The sequence below is a fragment of the Malurus melanocephalus genome, unplaced genomic scaffold (assembly GCF_030028575.1).
Source record: "Malurus melanocephalus ecotype Western Australia unplaced genomic scaffold, MMel_1.1 scaffold_441, whole genome shotgun sequence".
NCBI classification, from domain to species: domain Eukaryota; kingdom Metazoa; phylum Chordata; class Aves; order Passeriformes; family Maluridae; genus Malurus; species Malurus melanocephalus.
The window spans coordinates 231,050-246,360 of record NW_026623673.1 but is presented as its reverse complement, the minus strand read 5'-3'; the positions used below and the strand labels follow the sequence as shown (position 1 = coordinate 246,360).

General features: G+C 45.1%; 1 protein-coding gene across 1 annotated transcript in view; it reads right to left on the bottom strand.

The window, feature by feature from the left end:
* The window catches only part of GRIN2B (glutamate ionotropic receptor NMDA type subunit 2B), a 200,620-nt gene that overhangs the window by 63,837 nt on the left and 121,472 nt on the right, over positions 1–15,311 (bottom strand). Inside the window, exon 4 of the mRNA XM_057380256.1 lies at positions 9,433–9,547. Within this exon, the coding sequence (XP_057236239.1) occupies positions 9,433–9,547 (115 nt within the window). The remainder of the gene's footprint in view (positions 1–9,432; positions 9,548–15,311) is intronic.

The following is a 15,311-nucleotide window of genomic DNA, read 5'->3' as shown; positions in this document are numbered from 1 at the left end:
TTGCCAAAATCCTACCAAAAACAAACAAAGAGGAAGAGCAAGAGAAAGAAAAAGGCAAAAGATAGAAAAACATAGGGTCCTATGAATTTGCAGCACTTCCCTACTCTCAAGCCCCATGGAAGGAAAACAGAGCCTCCAGTTAATAACATTCAGATAACGTAAAAATAGAAAAAGCAAAGGATTCACAGGCCAAGCAAAGATGTCGTTGACATGAGACAGTCTCAAGTAAATGCAACTGAACAGATGAAAGCACACCCTCAGGCACTGGGGGCACATTCACTCACTGTGAGTCTCCTTCAGCTGAAGCTCTKCTAGTGCTTTCTCCAGACTCAGTTTGGTTGGCTGCTTTCTGTGCCTTCATCKCTTTATGCATTTCAAATCTTAAAGCTGCCTAAATCCCCATGCCGCCTTTTCACGGCACAGTCTGGCCACCAAAAGCAACAGGAAATAAACTCCCTCTTCCAGTGGCACCTGTGTGATTCCTTGCTTTCCAGTATATGACTGGGCACAAAGCAAGGGAAAGTGAAAGTGGCTATGCTGTGTATTTATGCACTATTGAAAGATACATAACCTACATTCCATAGCACAGATGAAGCAATTGCTGTTTGGCTGATAGTCATGGAATCATAAAATCTTAGAATATCCTCAGCTGGAAAGGACTTACAAGGATCACTGAATTCCAGATTCTGGCCCTGAACAGGACCATCCCAAGAATCACACCATGTGCCTGAGAGCATCACCCAAATGCTTCTTGAACTCTGTCAGGCTTGGTGCTGTGACCACTTCCCTGGTGCGTCTGTTCCAGTGCCCAGCCACCCTCTGGGTGAAGACCCTTTTCCTAATATTTAGCTTAAACCTTCCCTGACACAGCTTCATGCCATTTGCTTGAGTCCTGTCACTGGTCACAGAGCAAAAAGATCAGTGTCTGCCTCTCCACTTCCCCTCGTGAGAAAGAGGTGAACTTGATGATCCTTGTGGGTCTCTTTCAACTCAGAATGTTCTGTGATTCTGCRAAGCTGTCRATGCTATGAGGTCTCCACTCAGTCTCCTCTCCACCAGGCTGAACAAGCCAAGTGACCTCAGCCAGTTCACTTCTACATGGAATTTAAGGAAAAAAGTCATTCTCGTGCTACATTTGAAAATAGAGACCAAATCAAACAACCCTTCCTGGTGTGAGGTTTTTTTTTAGGTTTGGGGTTTTTTTGAGRATGCTGTGGACAGATCAGGGATAATGGATGGATCCCTGATACTGTGCTGTGATAGGAATATGTAATTACTGTACCCATGCCTGAAAGTTCATCTTCCCACAGGAAGTCAGCTATCACCTGCGTCATGATATGGATGTTTATTTTCAACATGCTGGAATAAAACATTCCCACAGTCATGAAACRCTCATGATTAAAGGAACACAGATACACAGCAGCATCTGACATACAATGGAAATCTCCAAGCTGTCAGCAAGCATATGGGGTTTCAAGCAGAAGCAATGTGGAGCACTAGCACACCAGCCCTGCACWGGGAATTTGTGCTGCATTGCAAGATGTGGCCTTACCAGAGCTTTCTCGGTTCTCTGTAAAGTTAGGATTATCCCCTCAGATGTTAAGAAGACTGGAAATTTTCCAGCAGCACCAAGTATTTTTGAGCTGTTGCACCTTCTCAGCTGCASCTGTCCAAGCACCTTTACTGCTTTTCCTGTCTGCCCTTCACACTCTGGATGAGGCTCCCATAAGCCTGCACAAAGCTGGTTATAATTCTGCTGGTTATAACTCTGCCTATCAAAGCCTTCAAAAGAGTCAGGCAGTTGGTGTGTAAAGCGCGCTGCCTACCATGCTGACTAATGTTGTCTGATTGTTCCCTTGTACTCCCCCGTTGGTCCATCTGTACCCATCTGCTACCTTTTGTCTTCTAATTAAAGTGTAAGCACTTTGGGGTAGGAGCCACCTTTTTTGTTAGTGTTCACTCAGCTCCCTGCTGAGAGCAGAGCCCCAAGCCCGTAACTGGGTGCTGGGGGCAGCAATGGTGATGTGCAAGAGGTGACTGCATATACACGTGGCAAAGGGTCACGGAGGCACCTCTCTCAGCCGAGAGAAAGCCCCAGACAAGAGTTCTCATCCGGAATTCAGCAAAGGTGAGTGCAGTCTTCTCTTGTGGCTGGATGTTGTTACCACATCAGTAGACACTGAGCACAATCCTCCAGGATCCCCCGTGCAAGGAGATGGGTTGGCAATCCTAGGAAAGGTCAGATGGCTACTATCACCCTCATCAGCTACACCAGCACAAAAATGGTAAGAGGCATTCTAACTACAGCCTGGGCTTAATAAAGATCTCCAGATATTCCAATATGCAATTTGCATAAGAGGACAAGGTCTCTCCAAGAAGCTGTCATTGYTTCAATGTAAGAATTCCCTCCAGTAGCCAGGGAGTAGGGTCTGGTGGAGAAGAGCCAGAATATTTTTCTGCAGGCTCATGAATCATACAAATACAYTCCAAAATTCAAGCAAAGAAAGTCAGGAACTGCTTCAGCAAGAAGCAAAGAGAGCGAACAGTTTATAATGACATAATATGCAGTGCTTAGGAAGAGACACCCAACACATCCTCTTTGGTCAAAGAGCTAGACTAGTTCATTATTGGAGGGTGCAGTAACCCAGCAAAAAAMCAGTTTGAGCAGCATGTCTGCAAGATTTACATAGAAGGCTTTTTCGGAAAGATTGTTCCATTTATCATCTGATAAGGAAGGCTTTGTGTGGCACTTGAATATGCCCCTCTCCTTAGGAGTCAGTGAAGGATTCAGGTGGCCATATAAGCCTCAAATTCATASAGTCAGCTCCTGGACAACTGTGAGAAGTAAGGCCAAATCCTGGCAGCGCAGCATAGGTGCACAAATAAAGCCATCTGGTTGTCTGATTGAATCAGGGTCATAAACAGACCCATCAGATGTGACCTACATCAGGTATCTAAGGGACACTCACTTGGGAGTGGGATATCCATAAAATATGTATTCTTTGATGCAAGCCTGATGTCTAATGAGAAGTAAGGCATTCAGCAAATCATGGTCTCTTGGAGACATGTMGAGAAAGAACACTTTAAAAATAAGGGGGAAAATGCACATACAGACTCCCGTTCTAATTTCAGCCATATGTGCTTGAATCCAGAACAGTCCCTCTGCTGTAAGAGAAGCCATATCCTTCTAAAAACTGGTTCTGTGGGAACAGAATCAGTCACTTACTCTGAGTAGGTTTAAACAAACTTCTATGCCATTTCTCCCCAGGGACAATGAGTCATAAATCCCCATGTACACAGCAAAATTAGCAAAATTAGCAAAACAAGACTGATTGGCAAAAACAATCCAATCTTGTCTCACTGTAAAAGGAGTCAGTGGAATAAAAAATAATTTCCTCCCTGGACACACAGGCAAGRTGCCAGGGCTACACACACAGAGCAGAGCCTGACCAAAGGCAGTAACTTCTGCCCCATGGAGGCAAGCATACATGTGCATGCATGTGTAAGTGATCAGAAAGATTTGCTTAGGTGGGCACCAGACAACACGAGGAAGAAACTGTCTCAAACAATCTAGTCATCTTTCCAARGGCAGGGGAGGGCCTTCTGAGAAGGCTTGGATTTGTACAGCTGCAGTTTTCACCTCGCAACCCTACATTCTGATTCCTCTTCTATTTTTAAAAAGCCTTCTCGAAGGAGGCTTTTATTCTCTAAGAAAGTGAATTTTTTTTWAAAAATCAAAATCATTCCTTCTGCTAAGCAATATAACAGATAGGATAACATGATTCATATTGATTCTTCACGGAGTGGTCAGTACCGCATTGACCATTACTAAAAGCCAAGAATACTGATCTGTATTTTCAGTCCTCTTCCTCCTCTCCYAGGTTATTTCTGCCACTGGGACACTGAAGCATACAAAGAGATGACAGTGAATATTTCTTTTAATGCACATAAAGACTTGRGATCAGGCCTGAAGGCTGCATCATCATCAAATGCCACAGCCTCTTCAGCATCTCTGTGGTGTTCATCAGCTCCCCAAAGGTGCAGCCTTCAGGAGGTGCCTCCRTAAGACCTTTCATTTGCAGCCATCCACAATAACCCTCACATGCCAAGTCCCTGCTTGGACAAAAGGTTTGCAGTAGAAGCTTGAGGAAATTATGTCCTCACTGGACCAGGCTTGAAGTTTTTGCTGATCAGCTTGTCCATAATCCAGGTTTTCTTTCCTATGAAATTAGCAGCTTTTTATGAGACACTTCAGGTTCATCTTGCTCATCTAATCACAGAAATGTGGGCTGGCAGAGAACCACAAGAGATCACTTACTGCTTGCACCAGCTCTGAGGCAGGACAAGATAGATTGAGATCCTGCACTGTCGGATATTTTACTCYGTGTCCTCCAGCAAATGAACCTCTACCAGCAAATGAGCCTCACCATGTCTCACCACGCCAATAATTAGACAGCTCCCTACATATCTAAACTGGAATCTTACTGCTTGAAAATTTATCAAGACATCTTCTTCTTTCTCTCTACTGGGGMTTGAAAAAGCAGCTGATCATTATATCCTTTTTTCAACAATCATTTAGGYGTCCAAAGATTTATCTTGTTCTCTTTCCTCATTTTCTTTAGATAAGGAAAATCTTTATTTTTCAATCTTCTCTTCTAAATCCTCTTCCCTTTCTCCCTCCCCCATCCCAAGGGAACCCTTCCCAGATATGGATGGACATTATAGTGCTCTGCTCCAAGCTGGAGACAGGGTCACAGAAGTCCACAAACTCATCTTATGCAGACTGTGATCGAGGCTGAACACATCTCTGGAAAGCCCATGTGGCAGAGAGTAGTGGCACTATTTTCCACCCTGTTGCAGCATTAGGAAGTCCTGAAAGGCCACAGGCACTGAGGCAGCTGACAGGATGTCACAGCAAATGGCCCCATTCCCAGGGAGCACTAATGCGTGCTATGGTGTAAGGGTACAGGCTAAGAGCAGGCTGCCAGGGAATTTGTAGTCATGGCCACACCGATGGCTAGAGGAAGCAGAACAGACTCTGCTAGAGCTGAGGAGTTCAAAAGTCAAATGCTGATAATTATAGGACCAGCAGCAGGCAAACATTTTATCTGCTGAACGGGGTGAAGGTTGACAGGGGCAGAGGATTAGCACACGCAGCAGGGAGAATGAATCTTTCAACATAAGTTTCCCATCTGTCCTCTAAGACAGTTTGTAGTGGCACCCTGACCAAAACCATCAYTTGGGGCTTTGCTGGTCCAGAACAGGAAGAGGAGTTAATGGGGCAGGGCTGGTAAGAGACAGAGTGAGCTCGCTAATCCAAGGGCTCTGTGGGGTGGCACAAGAAGTTGGTGTCATGAGCCTCAAGGAAAGGTGCTCTGAATCCCCAGAGAAACCCCTAAGAGAAGAAGCAGACAAGCATCAGCAAAATGGAGAGGCTGAGCACAACCTAGTGATAGAGGTGATGCAAAACTTACTAGTAATTAAAGTAGAGAAAGAATCCAAAAGAGGGCCTCAGTTTATAACATTTGTGTTGTGCCCAGGTTTGCTGGGGGAAAGTGAGGAAGCACATGGGAAGAGCTAGGAGCCAATGGGACAGGATTGCTGGCAGGGAGCTAGTGGGATAAGGCTCAGTAGAGGAGGATGTGGCCAACAGCTGGAGAGAGCAGCACTTGCTAGCTCTCACAAAGGGTTCATAAACCCAGAATTAAGTCCTCATCACATGTGGGATTGCAGGAAAGCCAAAGAGAAAGGCAAATGGTGAAGAAAAATACTGGGTAAAAATTCTTCCCACACAAAGTATCACAACCCACTGACACAAAACCTAGTGTAGTACTGAGCCTGTGGTTCACTTTGCAAGACCTCTGGCCCCCACTGGTCACTGCACTGATGCATGGCCCTTCATGGGGCATAAGAGTCCACCTCCCCCACTACCTCCATCTGGATACCTGCACCTCTATGATAAATACAACAGGGGCTTCTAGGCACCCAAAACACACCTAGGCTATCTGGCCAGTGAAGCTAAGAGCTTTACTCACCAGATGAAGAGTTAGTGAGGAAAGGCATGCAGCCTTCTGCCCCAAGGAGCAGAGTACAGAGAAGCGAATGAAATGTAGCACATTGGCTTATCACGATGAATCATCACTCATCATGAAGATGAGCAGGAGAGTTCAGGTTACTGCCCCTTTGTAGAAAGTGGTTTCTCCTCTTGTTCTTTCATGATTGTCAGCCCTACAAGGTTTCAGTTTGTCTGAAGGAYTCATGAGGAAGTCTATCATCATCACAGTCTGGGGGCAGCTGCAGCTCCTCTGAAAAATTAATTCCTGAAATAACTGGTGAGGTTTTGAAGATATTTATTCCCAAATTGGGATTAAAAMATCAAAATCACAAAAGAGTTCAGAGACCTGAAATCCTGAAACAGTTCAGTCACTACCTGGATCTTTGCTACTCAGAAAATGGAAGATTTCATACCTATTTTAAAACATATCTTTATATAGCTCTGCTCCAYGAGACATACCCTCAAAATCCATTTGCCATCTTTCACTAATCAAATGCACCAAGCTGTACAGAGCTGCAAACTATGTTACTAAATCCAGAGGAGACTATCAGAAATGATCAGAAGATTAGAAAACATGACCTACCAAGAGGGACTGAACAAATTCTTGTTTAACCTACAGCAGAGATGACTGGGAAACAACACAACAGAAGCCTTCAAACATACATAGGGAAGATAAGAAGYGGTAGAGAATAAACAATTTGTCCATTAGGGAGACACAAAATATTAATGGGCTTAAACTGCAGCCATGGAAATCTAGGTTAGACATTAGAAAAACTTAGCAGGATAAGGAGAAAGAAGCCATGGCAGAGATTGACTCAGGATTCCATGGGATTTCTAGCACTGAAGGTCTCTCAGAATAGGTGAGACAAACATCTGTCAGGAATAATTTCAGTTGAACCCTCCCTTGGGCACAGGAAGGGACTAGGTGACCTCTTGATATTCCTTCCAGGCATAGCATTAGATTAAAAAATAACAGTGTGTAGTTAACGATTGTGCTATAGAGAATACAACAATTGGACCAATCAGTGGAGCCTTTCATGTCGTGGCTCCTACTGCCTGTTTGYCTGGAAGTTGCCAGGACAAAGCACCTTGCTAAGTTACATAAAATTAGTGAGAATCTGGATGATGTTCCTAAGCAATGCACTTACAAAGGTACTGGAATTACGTGCCAAAAATACATTAATCATTTCTTGTATTGCGGCTTGTACTGTGGCATTGCCTGGGAGCTGTTGTTAAGGRCCAGCACTGTTTTGCCTGAGTGTCTGCAAACATGGAACAAAACTCTTTGCCACAAAGATTTCTGTTTCACACTTATATTTAAATGTTTGCATTTCTGCTGAATGGAAAAAAATAAGAAAAAGAGCATGACCAGGTATAAAAGGTTTTGGTCTGTAATCAGAACATGTTGGAGATATTCTCAGTGTTTTCCAGGAATAACCTGCCAGAGTAAAATTCAACCAGTTCASAGTTTGATTATAATAATCTGATCTCTCTGAGCCAAGACGCCCACTTCAAGACAAAACATTTGTGTCCAGGAAGTACAATGTGTTTTTCTTACCACTAATATACCATCGTAGCACCATTTCAGCCCAGCCCCAGCTCCTATGAAATGAAGGATTGTTTTGCTTTAATGGATGCCAAGTAGTCCACACAGACAGCTCAAGCAGATCCCATATTCAATCCCAACACGCCTGACCATCAGGATCCCTTCCACAAATTGTCTGGTTCATCTGAGAGACCACAGACACACTCTCAGAGACTGAACAACCCTTCTAATCCCTGATGGAAGCCACCAAGCCTTCACTGAGGGTGTGACATGTGAAGCATGTGACAGGCAAGATAAAAACAGGACTATTTAGCTGTGCCTCCCCAGAGACTACAAAGCATTCCAGCAACAGATTCCCACAGCCAGCCCTGATAATAATCCCCAGGAGTATTCATGCTGCTACTGCCTCATTTTCCTTCTGAGACAATGGAATTTTTCCCTATGAGAACAACTTTGGTGCCAACTAGGAACAAACCCTCCTGCACTTTTCCTGGTAAGCTTTAGTGAAGCTGAGTGATGGACTGAGCCTGATGTGAGGTGTCTGCAGCCTGAGCTTTGCGTGCCCACACCCTGTACAGGATCTGGACAGCCTGCCTTCAGCTGTGCCCAAGACTTGTCCACACATGCTACGCCATGCCATTTATTTCCTCACACTGCTGGCCCACTGAGACCTCCTCTAACTCTCCCAACACCCTCATCTGGTCTGCACAGTGCCAAGATCATGAGGTAGACATGTCCTCCTGTAAACCAGGAGCAAACTGGGGCCTTTAACCTTCTTCCCAAACTTCTGCAACTATTGGGAGACCCCAGTGCCCACCAGGTACTAATGCGATTGCTCTTCTGCCTCATTCAAAAGTTGTTCCCACAGCTCTCTTCTGAACACACTTCTCCTGACAGGTCCCTATTTCATTCTCATTTCCCCATTAATTTCTTCCTCACTTTCACCAAGCAGGCCACTTTCAAGTCCACGCAGAGAACAAGCTGGGAGGGAGAGAAAGCTTTCTGTGCATCATGGGACAAAGGGGCATTTTTCTAAGCCATACACGTGACTGCATCCAGACCAACTTCTGCTTCCTATCTGCCAAGTGTTCTGATGAATTCTCCTTCCTTTGCCCTGACTTCTCACTCCCGTAATATTTTTATATCTCCTTTTCTTAGCCCTCTAACTACCCTCTCTGCTTCAATTGAAACCCTTTGGGAATGCTTGTTCTGAGCCTGGGCCACTGACATTTATGTGGGAGGTGAAACAAATCAAAACTTCTCACTAACTCAGAAATCCACACCATTTCTAAAACGGTGCTTTGGGTTACAGGCAAATTCTTCCAAAATATGCAAATTTGGATCTTTGAACAACTAAAAATGATCTCACATTCACATCTCAATGCACCATCCCATTGCAAGGGACACTGGCCAGATGTACCAAGCAGAGTTAACAGWGGCATTACTTGCTAAGTGTGGCTGCAGCTCAATCACTCAGTCAGCACACAGAATTTCACTGCCTCCAAGCCATACAGAGAAACATTTTCTGTCACAGACATTGAGACTCATGGCACAGAGGAGGTGTCTTCTGTGAAAGGCCGGAAAAGTTATGTTCAGGGGCCACAGAAAGGAAACTGATGAATTTTTCATGCACACTAATGGAAGAACGTAATGGCATCCCGCATGGAAAAGACAGCAGGCTGGGCATTGGAGATACCAGAGGTCCAGGATACAAGAAGCAGATTGCCAGCCCTTGGTAAGAAGYACAGAAAAGTGGGGAGGGATTATTTGCCTGGAGCCTTCCCCCATCTTCTTCCCTGACACAGTTTGAGAATTACTAAACATATCCTACCCTTTCCCATTTCCTCTCCTTGGTCAAAAGGATGATCACCAGCTTGGGATGCATCTGGTATCCGTCCTCACTGAAYGACAAATTCCTGCCTTCAAAGGTGACATTGATCAGGTACCTGCAGGAGAGAGAAAAGAACAAGGAGAACATTAGTGCTTGGAAACCAAACCTAAATGAGAGCCTGCCTCCTCTCTTCAGCTCACATCAGGAGGGTAGGAGCACAGTCTAACAATGGAAAATCTAAGAGGAAGGCAGTGAGAAACGGGACAATTACTCCAGGAATTGGGATATTCAGGCAAGGCAAGGCAATTGTCCCTTTTTGTGACTGGGATAAGGAAGTGATGTTGGCTCTCAATGAATTCCTGAAAACACATCGAAGAGTCACACACACACAAGTGCCCACAGTCCCTGGTTTTCCCCTGCCTCAAAGGGCAGAGGGATCCATAGAAATCAGCTGTGTAGACACACTCCACAGCCTACACTTTTCTCACTCTCCAAAGGAGATTTTGCATGTCGTTTGAGGACAGTGATGGCCTGCAGGTGAAGCAGTGGAGGCAGCCACCCCCAGCCCAAACACTGAGGCAATGATTAGGGAAACGTGGAGAACAGAGGAAGGAGCAGTACTTTGACAASGTCTATCCCTATCAGAGCCAGCACACCTCATGGCACCCAAAGCGATCCTGTGAAGGAGCTTAGGAGTATAGATAAGGATGCTGAAACAGCCCAGTGAAAGTCCTTTTTCCTCAGGACAGAGTCAAGCCTAAGACCAAACTAAAGGGCCATCAGCCCTGCAGCCAACATCAGCGATTCTCTTTGTCTGGAAAGGCCCCCCCACTTCTGCACAAGGCACTCCTGTTGGGCCATCTCAYGTCAGATGTACAAATGGACAGTTAAACAGTCTGGGCTTCAATCTCATTTATCCTAAAGCCTCTTTACTCCACTCTGGCAAAAGGGACGACCTGTAAGTGGACTGAGATTACAGCTACACTCATTTCAAGGCCTTGTTGCATCGTGAGAGCATGTTAAAGTGATTTTGTTGTAAATAAGAATCAGGTCTATTGTTTTCTTAACTGTCAGACCATCTAGAAATACACAGTAGGGAAGAGGAGGTAAATACACATTTCACAGTTCAGTGGTTTATATGACATCTCCGTGGCACTCTGACAGTTTCCCCTGTTCATATATTTCACTTCAATTCACAATCCTGTTGCATKAAGTAGATTTTACCTTTGTAAATCTGCTCTGGCACTAGTAGCATCACATCACCGTGAGAGGCAGAGGTGACCAAGCTGCCTGCAGGGCTAGCCCCTGGACTCTGCACTCCCCCACTTTGCACAGTTCTATAAATTACACAAGCAACATTTCTATTACAGACATGAGAGGTTCTTCTGCTCTATTACACCATGACATCAAGAAACATTTCCCAATATTCAGCTTCAATTTGTCTCTTTTTAACTTAATTTGAACCAATTTCAAGAAAATAAATAAGAGATAAAAGAAATCTGTTCTTTCAGTGGCTCCACMCTTTCCTACTATCTGCACAAAGAGACCTACCTGCTAATCTAATGAAAGCATTGTATCAGGGAAACTTCTTCAAACAAATAAAAAAGCAGCTCATGATTTTAGTTTCTTCCTTTTTCAAGCTTTTTTGTTCTAACTCCATTAATCAACCAAACTCATCTACTGACTCCCCATTGCCAAGCGCAATCAGCAATTATGTTTATTTCTAAAGGAAATTCCACACTTGCTCCATGTTGTGACCTTCAAGGGACGTGTTCAGTGTTGGAAACACAGCCATAAGGGAGCCCAGCATGAAACATTTGCAACAGGACAATTTTCAAAGGCACTCTATTGGCTATTTTCCAAAAACCAGAGCCATTAGGAACCCAAACATTGAGAGAACCCCAAAACATCATCCACCTGGAAAATCTTAGCCATGCAATTGTTTCCAATGGTGTAAAACATCCCATGTCAGCACCACACATGCTCTTTTTCTAGTATTTTTTTTTCCCATCTGTGTGAATTGTTTGGGTATTGAGTAATGCCAGGCACAGACCACTGCCAGGTATGTGCACCCTGCAAGACATAGTTAAGGCTCTGGTGGTGGGAGGGATCTTCCTGTGRACCGAGATTACAACTTCATTGCTGTGGCACTGGCCACCAGAGTAAACACAAAGAAAGGCTCCAAGAAGATGAGGATGCCCTTAGCCTGATGGGAGCTGCAGCAATGAGTAAGCAATGCCAACATCTAATTAAACAAACAGCAATATTAAACAGTTTTCAACCCTCTTTCCCCTCACAACCAAGAATGTTTCCATTACAGGAATCTCCCTTGCACAGCCTGACAAGAAGAGTTCACAGAAATCAGCAACAGATATGAGACAAGAGGGTGTCATTTCTGTTCATTTTCCACTGGAAAGATTAGAACCTCTAATAATAATCAAGGAGCGATCATCAGCGACTCCGATTCTTGGAGATGCCTTGAGATTTACACTTAAAGCAGCACTAAAATCCCTTGCTTTGCACCTTAATGAYTGAAATTAGTCTCCAAATTTGGTAAAATAACTCTTCAGTGGGTTTTCCCTCAAACCCATTAGCAATATGTTTACAAAAGTTTTCAGGAGAAGTGCAGAAGAAGTGGCTTYCCCCCAGCTTTCCCTGCACTCCTGTACCTTGCTGGATCCTGCCACCTAACGCAGGGATGCAGGGCGAGAGCAGCACYCGGGGAGCTGTGGGGCTTGCTCGGGTGCTCTGAGCCTTTGTGACAAAGCACCAGGGCTTGAAGGACTCCCTGGCAGGTCGAGTCAGCGGCRTGCTGCAAGGCAGCCACACTCGAGTGTCTCTGCCCTCCTCCATCACTGCAGCAATAGTCACCCCCTTGGGCAGCACGGCTGCTCTGCTGTGCCAGCACCACTGCTGCCTGCTCTGGCCAGGGGGATTTGTTTCCTCCCTACAGCCTATACACACTCCAGGCCCTAAATAGGCAACCAGGGAGCTGAGAGTTTTCCTCACACATCTGAACTGAGCCACCAGCTGCAACAGGGCAGAACAGCAGGTTGTGCATGCAGGTAAGGTAAACCAGGAGGAAACGAAGCCTGTAAAGATCTTAACCCCTGCAACTTTGGGATTTTAGGCTGGAGAGAGTTAGAGAAAGGCAGCATGGTGGGCGCAGACACAGGCGATTCAATTTAATTTAGTAGAAGCACCTTTCAGCAAAAGATTTTGCTTATGTGGGAATTTCTGGAACTGCTTGATGCAAACACAGAAGGGTCGAGCCCTTCGCCAGCCCAGTGGGGATGCAGCGGACGCAATGCCCAAACTGAGGCAGCTGAGAGCAAAACATACACAGCAGTGTGGAAACAGGCTGACATTGTGAGCCCTGTGGTGTGGACAAGCAGGCAGGAACAAAGGGATGTGCCCTTGGGCACAACACAAATTAGACCCAGGGGAATTCAAGTCCCCATCCTGGGCTCTGAGGTAACACCACCCATCCTAGATGTAAAGCTGTCAGCCCTGCAAGTGGAAGGAAGTGTTTTAAAGGCTGGTTGGCATAGGAAATAGAGCATTAAAACCACATCAGATGGCCAATTTAGGACCAGCAGAGAGATGATGACATTTTAAATGATTTCAGCCAGTGATGGAGAAAACTTGGAGAAGCAAATGTGGCAGGCGCAGGGGGTTTGAGGGAACACAGAAAGGGTTCTAACCAAATTTTTCTCTCCCCAGAGACAGATGTGAAGGAGATGCATTTGAAATCAGCACTAAGCACTCCTGCCTCCTTGCTTGGAATCAGCTCCTCCCGAGCCTGCTGACTGGATGGGCAAATTTGGACACTGCGTCGGTTCAGTCCGTCACACTCCCTGCCTCACGTGTGTGCAGCACACACACACAAGCACACACAAACACACACACTCCTCTGTGTCCTGTCAGGGCTTGTTATGCTTCAGTGAGATAAGCAGTCTGTCTGAAATGGCGTGATTATCCTTACATCGACCACTTCTCTGAGTAAGACAGGCCATATAAATAAAACAGCCTTCCACAGTCAGCATCGGGATCAGCAGCCCAGCTCACGAGGGAAAAACAGGGTGCAGGGGGAGGATGGGGAAAGAAAATCTGTGGGATACCTTTGCAGGGTAACAGGCAGCTGGAATGTGATGCAGGATAAAGGGATGGGGATGCAGAAAACCATCATCTTGTCTGGAAACTCACTGTAACAGGACATACTGAGGCCAATCTTAACAGCAGTGAGATGAAAGTAGTAAAAGGCCTTTACCCCACAGAATCTGCCTGGTTTTCCCCCTAAAGGGGAAAAAGGCATGTTACAGCATTTCAGTAGGAGTGCCCACAGCTCCAAACCATGTTCCCTCACTCAGCACCAGCAAGACCTACCCAGTCTCGCATGATGCAAAGAGCCTGGGCAGAGTACATCAATCCAGCCCTGCACCAAGTCCTGCCCAACCCTCACTCCCACTCCTGTACAGGGATGGATGGACAGAAAGATAGGTGGTGTCAAAGGACAGGGAAAAGGGAGTTTAGGACTAGTATATTTACCTACAAATGGGAATTCTGACCTTCAAGTGGCAAGTGATTGACAAATAAAAGACTAAACCATCACTAACTCTGCTGTTAATACCTTCATCTGAGACACTGAAATAGGGTTCATTTTTTAATGAGAAAACTGCAACTGATCTCTTTCACTTCTGACTTCAACTTCCATTCTGCAAACCCATTGAAAGCTTAAAATAATACAGATACTATTCCTCTATACCACTGTTCAAAATTTTTGTGGTTGCCTCTGAGCACAGCCAACTCACGCTCAAGAGCCATCCAGACTCAGCTGTGTGTGCACGAGGTCTCTTGAGGCAAGACAGCCAACCCAATTGCTCACACCCCAAAAAGCTGAAAACAGGCTCTGCCTGAGCCTTTGATCAAATTTTGCTATGGCTGGTGCTGATCCCGGCTGAGCCTTTCAGAGGTTCTGCCAYTGCTCACTGCCCTGCACTGTCCCTCACGCTGCTGTGGCTTCTGGAGTTGTGAAAGGCAGGCACATCTGGCTGTATCTGTGTAACATCTGTCTAGTGTCAGGTGCAATTTAGAGAGAAAGGATTCCATGCAAAGGCCATGAGTGCAGCTGATTTTATGTAACAAGAGGCTGTTATGAAGAACAAAACCGAAACAAGACAGAAAAAAAGCTAGAAGCAACCATTGACCAGGAAAATTACATGTTAAAGGAACAGTATCTCACTCTTCTTCATTTGTTTCTTTCTCTTTCACTGTCAGCGGCACCACTGAATATGGGGAGAAGCATCACAAGAAAGAAATCATGTGTAGGAAAGAGTCCTGCCAAATTCCAAATCGTACAGGCMTCCTGCACCAGAAAATCTGTCCAGGCTACAGCCTAAATTACTTCTGGGAGCCAATCTGATCAGTAGCCTTAGAGAAATGCCCAGAGCTCAAGATTGTTATCATTAAGCAAAAARGTAGGAGATAATCTAGATTAGGAAATACCCCTCAGGCAAAAAGATAACAGAGATACAAGATATTAATTTGGTTTGTCTCTGCTGTCCACACCTTTTGTAGAAGATAAGAGGGCAGCTGCTGGGCTGGAATAAATCAGTGATATTCACCTGATATCAATGGAGTGATGCTGTTCAATCCATTGAGATTGGCCCCTCACCTTTAAGAAGATAAATTTTGTTGGTGTTTGATCCTGACCTCCRAAACAACCATTTCTGTAGAAGACAWATTTCTACTGAACTGTCCTTGCTGTTTCTTCATCATCTGTAGCAAAGCTGCTTTGAAAGCAACGTGTATGTGTGCTGAGACTTCCAAGTGACAGCTCCTATGTACAGTGGAAGGATGCATCTTTTCCATCCATCACT